Source organism: Elephantulus edwardii, unplaced genomic scaffold, assembly GCF_000299155.1.
Source record: "Elephantulus edwardii isolate Elephantulus edwardi_28Jun2011 unplaced genomic scaffold, EleEdw1.0 scaffold00521, whole genome shotgun sequence".
NCBI classification, from domain to species: Eukaryota; Metazoa; Chordata; class Mammalia; order Macroscelidea; family Macroscelididae; genus Elephantulus; species Elephantulus edwardii.
Genome location: NW_006400271.1, coordinates 98,749 through 103,462, shown reverse-complemented (window position 1 = coordinate 103,462; position 4,714 = coordinate 98,749). Strand labels below are relative to the sequence as shown.

General features: G+C 40.6%; 1 protein-coding gene across 1 annotated transcript; it reads left to right on the top strand.

Annotated features, from left to right (window-relative positions):
• Window positions 1–3,256: 3,256 nt before the first annotated feature.
• On the top strand, window positions 3,257–3,916 carry LOC102875542 (protein sprouty homolog 2-like; the record flags this gene model as incomplete). The annotated part of the gene is made up of 1 exon (XM_006903144.1): window positions 3,257–3,916. A coding segment is annotated over one exon (660 nt), but the record flags the coding sequence as incomplete, so codon positions are not given.
• Window positions 3,917–4,714: the final 798 nt, after the last annotated feature.

Below are 4,714 nucleotides of genomic sequence, written 5' to 3'. Positions count from 1 at the left end.
TTTCTTCTGAATTTTGCCAAATTTTATGGTTACCTGTCCACAGTAGTCTGAATGGGACAAAGCCTCAGCTCCCTAAAGAAGCCTTCACTTGGTAGTGTTCCTACTCTGTTATGGACGCACTGAACTGTTAGTGTACGGTTTTCTGAGTGCAGGACAGGACCTTCAGGATACAGTTGATATTGTTATTCACCCTGATGGGGGTAAGCATGATGGGGACACACCACTCCGGAGCCATTCAGAGAGTTGATCCAGCTCAATTTTATTGAGGGCTGCAGTGCACTTATATAAGAGCAAGTAAACAGGAAGACAGGATAGGGTGAGCTTGCAGACATGGGACATGCACATTGGCTAGGAGAACCTCAGCCTTGTGTGGACTACTCCCAGCTCAACAGATGTGGCAGCCATCTTCCCAGGTGGCAAACTTTCTCAAGCTGGTACAGCCAAACACAGGAGAGCTTTCTCTATTCTGTATTAAAGGCCGTTGGGAAGCTTGCACTTATCTGGAGCTAGGTGATCTGTCCTGGTGAGAGGCCTTCCCTTCCTCCCCAACAAGCTGAAAAAGAGAACATCTTACATCTTCTCTAGTGAACTTACCATTAAGCTGGTCAATACCTGAAGTCAAGTGCATGTGTCCAGTGTAAGACATACAGGGGTCTTTGGAAGGCAAAGAACTTCTGCATAGACTTATCAACATCCTCCTCTTCTGGTGCGTGTTTTTTGATTTTGGAAAACGGTACACACTGTACCAGGGCTAGTGCTATCACAGAAGTTCTAGAACTTCCTTGTTCAGTTAAATGACAGCTTCTCAGCCTAACGCAAGGTGGCACAGCAGTTAGGATGCTGTAGTGGAGTAACCAGTATTCAGTTCTTGAATCTTTACAGCTCTTACCTTCCAGGATGTATTTGATAAAGCTCTCCCAAAAAAGACTGCTGTGATTTCTCCCACAAACATCATCTTCTATAGTGTGACTGGTTAGTCTTTCAACAAGAGGTGGAATTAATCTTCCTTCTTCTGATCTAAGTTAGATTAAGTATTGTTCAGTACCACTGAGTCAGTACCTATGCATAGCTGATCCTGCTGTGGCTTTTAAGAGGCAATAAATAGTAAGAGAGGAGATTGACCATATTTCTCTCATGGAGCAGCTTGTGGAATCGAACTGTGTAATTTTCGGTTGACAGCACAATTCCTTATTGCTAAGCCACAAGAGCTCCTTTAGACTTAGTAAGTTGCTTTTAATTAATAGAACACAGCAGAAGTGAACTCTTTGGGACTTCATAGTCTCAGATATAAGGTTTTTTCTTTTTAATAATTATTTTATACAGGTTTGCATACCAAACTTGCATACCTTTTGTTTTGTTTATACATATTGTACTTCACACATTTCTCTATTCATATTGTGTTTCATAGTATCATTCCCAGACACTGTGTTTTATGAAATTAATCACCATTGATCCATGCCCATCACTACCTTTCCAGGTCCCCACTGGTTCTTTCCTAATTTCTTCAATCACTCACTCTGACCACATAACTCTGTGTACTTAAGATTCCCATTTCCCTCCTCTATTCTTTTTCCCCTTTGGACTTTTGTATATCTCTTTCTAGAAATCCTTCTATTTTTTACAATAATGATCTTATGCAGTATTTGTCCTTAAGAGACCGAGTTCGCTCAGCCTAATGCTTTCCATCTCCTCCATGTTATATAGTATTTTTCAAAACAATTGTTCCTGAGTGCTGCATAGTATTCCATCATGTGAATGTACTTAAATTTCTCAATCCATTCACTTGTTGATGGACATTTTGGGTGTTTCCATTTTCTTGTTATTGTGAATAATGCCACTATGAGCTTGTACAAATCTCTGTTTGAGACATAAGAAGTACTTTCGTCTTTTTCCCCATCAGGCACTTCTGGAAAGTCCTCACTCTAGGAACTGACTCTTGGAACTTTTATTCTTGGAACTCAGCTACTATATAGGGAGAAAGCCCAAACCAAATGGAGAAGGTGTGTGTAGAGAGCCACAGTCTGATCTACTCTTTCAGGAGACAGATTGTTTTGGTTTTTTTATAATGTTTGAAGCTGCCTATTGTTTTCTTGACATTATGTGAAGTTCTTCTTGGTATTAGTGAGGCAGTTTCTGTTGTACACATGAATAAGATTTTTTTTTAAACAGTCCCTCCAAAAGGACTATCCACTTAGCATTGTATCCAAAGACGAAATTTGTAGTTGAAAGGAGTTAGAAGTTAGCCTTCGTTAGAGACTGGTTAATTTTAGGGTCGAAAATATGGAACGCTTCACGAATTTGTGTGTCATCCTTGTGCAGAATGAATAAGATTTATTATATCTGTGTAAAGAGACAATGTAGAACCTCAAAATCAGCAGTCAAACCAATCTGTATAGATTGTTGATATCTCCTTATCTTTATGATAAATGTGATAAATTGCAGTCTTAAAGTGTTGCCTCCAATTGAATTTTCTAGTGGCAGTCTTTCCTGCTGGATCTGTTGATAAGCAGATCTGTTCCTTTTTTCCTATGGTAAACTTCTTATCCAGTGTCCTTTGAGAAGCAGGGGACTGGGTTTTTTTCCTTTGCCCAGTTTCTCTATCTTGTCTTATAGTTTGATGGGATGGAGATTTTCCCCATGGCTAGGCAATGTCTCCAGATTGCTGCCTGGGATATATTGCTTGTAGAAAAGGTCCAGGAAAGTGAAACAGTCCCAATAATGCATCCCCCAAGTCTCAGTAGTCTAGGGAGTGTGTCTGTGGGGGGAACTTTCCCTATCTGAAAGAGTTCCTAGTGGTCCATGTAACTGATCACTTAGCTGTGACTCTCTTCTATGCAGGAAAAGAAAGGACAACTTGTCAAAGATGACTGTTGTGGTCTTGTGTGGCTGGGGGGAATGCTCACCTGATAGTGATGTTCCCCTCTCCAAGGTAGGGGTGCACAATAGCCCTCCCAAGGATGTTCTTTGTGGTCCCTCATGGCTAAAGGGAATGCTTTCCCAGCTATGGTGCCCTCTTCTCCAGAGCAAGGAAGGATTATCATCCTTACAAAGATGGTTTTTAAATTCAGTTGCTGTTCACTAAAGATTTTTTTTTGTTCTTGTGGACTTATTTTAATTTTCTTCCACTTCAATTTGAACTTGCATATGAGTAGTTGATGTTCTGTTCCACAGTCAGCCACTGGCCTTGGTTTTTGGTTTTTTCCCCCTACTAATTTATTTACAAAATTCAAATACAAATTTGAATGAACTACAACACCCACAGGTCCACTCCTCCGCCAGAGCCCCCCTGACCAGGTCCATCAGCACAGTCAGCTCAGGGTCGAGGAGCAGTACGAGGACAAGTACCAGCAGCAACTCCTCTGAACAGAGACTGCTAGGATCGTCTTTTTCCTCGGGACCCATTGCTGATGGAATAATCTGGGTGCAGCCAAAATCTAAGCTCAAGCCAGGCGAGCTTAAGCCCCTGAGCAAGGACGATCTGGGCTTGCATGCCTACCGATGTGAGGACTCTGGCAAGTGCAAGTGTAAAGAATGCACCTATCCGAGGCCTCTGCCTTCGGACTGGATCTGTGACAAGCAGTGCCTTTGCTCGGCCCAGAACGTCATTGACTATAGGACTTGTGTGTGCTGTGTGAAAGGCCTCTTCTATCACTGTTCTAATGATGACGAGGACAACTGTGCCGAGAACCCATGCTCCTGCAGCCAGTCTCACTGTTGTACACAGTGGTCAGCCATGGGCGTCATGTTCCTCTTTCTGCCTTGCTTATGGTGTTACCTTCCAGCCAAGAGTTGCCTTAAATTGTGCCAGGGGTGTTATGACCGTGTTAATAGGCCTGGATGTCGTTGTAAAAACTCAAACACAGTTTGCTGCAAAGTTCCCACCGTCCCACCCAGGAACTTTGAAAAACCAACATAGCATCATTAATTGGGAATACTACAGTAATAAAGCTTGTTTTGTATTTTAACACGCATATGCAACTGACTAAACAGAATTTTGGCACTGTTAGTAGAGGGTTTGGGATACTCTACTGTTTTGCAGTGTTTTTGTTTTGGGGTTGGTGCTTGGTTCCCCCTCCCCCCATGTGCCATTTTAACTGATATGCTTGTTAGAACTCAGCTACTAGAGCTCAAACTATGAGGCAGAAGAACGTGGTGACCCACATATTGCATAAGCTACAGCAACACAAGACACTCCTAAAGCAGAGTTTTTTGTGAATAGCCCTTGCAAAATTTATAAAGTAGCAAATGACTTTTTTTCCATTGTTTTCTCCAGAGAGAATGTGCTATATTTTTGTATATACAATAATATTTGCAACTGTGAAAAACAATTCGTGCTCTATTACATGGCACAGTCACAAAATATTATACTAATATGTTGTACATTCAGAAGAATGTGAATCAACCAGTATGTTTTTAGATTGTATTTTGCCTTACAGAAAGCCTTTATTGTGACTGATTTCCCTTTGGACTTCATGTAAATCGTACAGTTACAGTAAAATTCAACCTTTATTTTCTAATTTTTTCAACATATTGTTTAGTGTAAAGAATATTTATTTGAAGTTTTATTATTTTATAAAAAAGAGTATTTTAAAAGGCATCTTACAAGTTTTGCCCCTTTTATGAGGATGTGATAGTTGCTGCAAATGAGGGGTTACAGATGCATATGTTCAATATAAAATAGAAAATATATTAACGTTTGAAATAAAAAAAAATT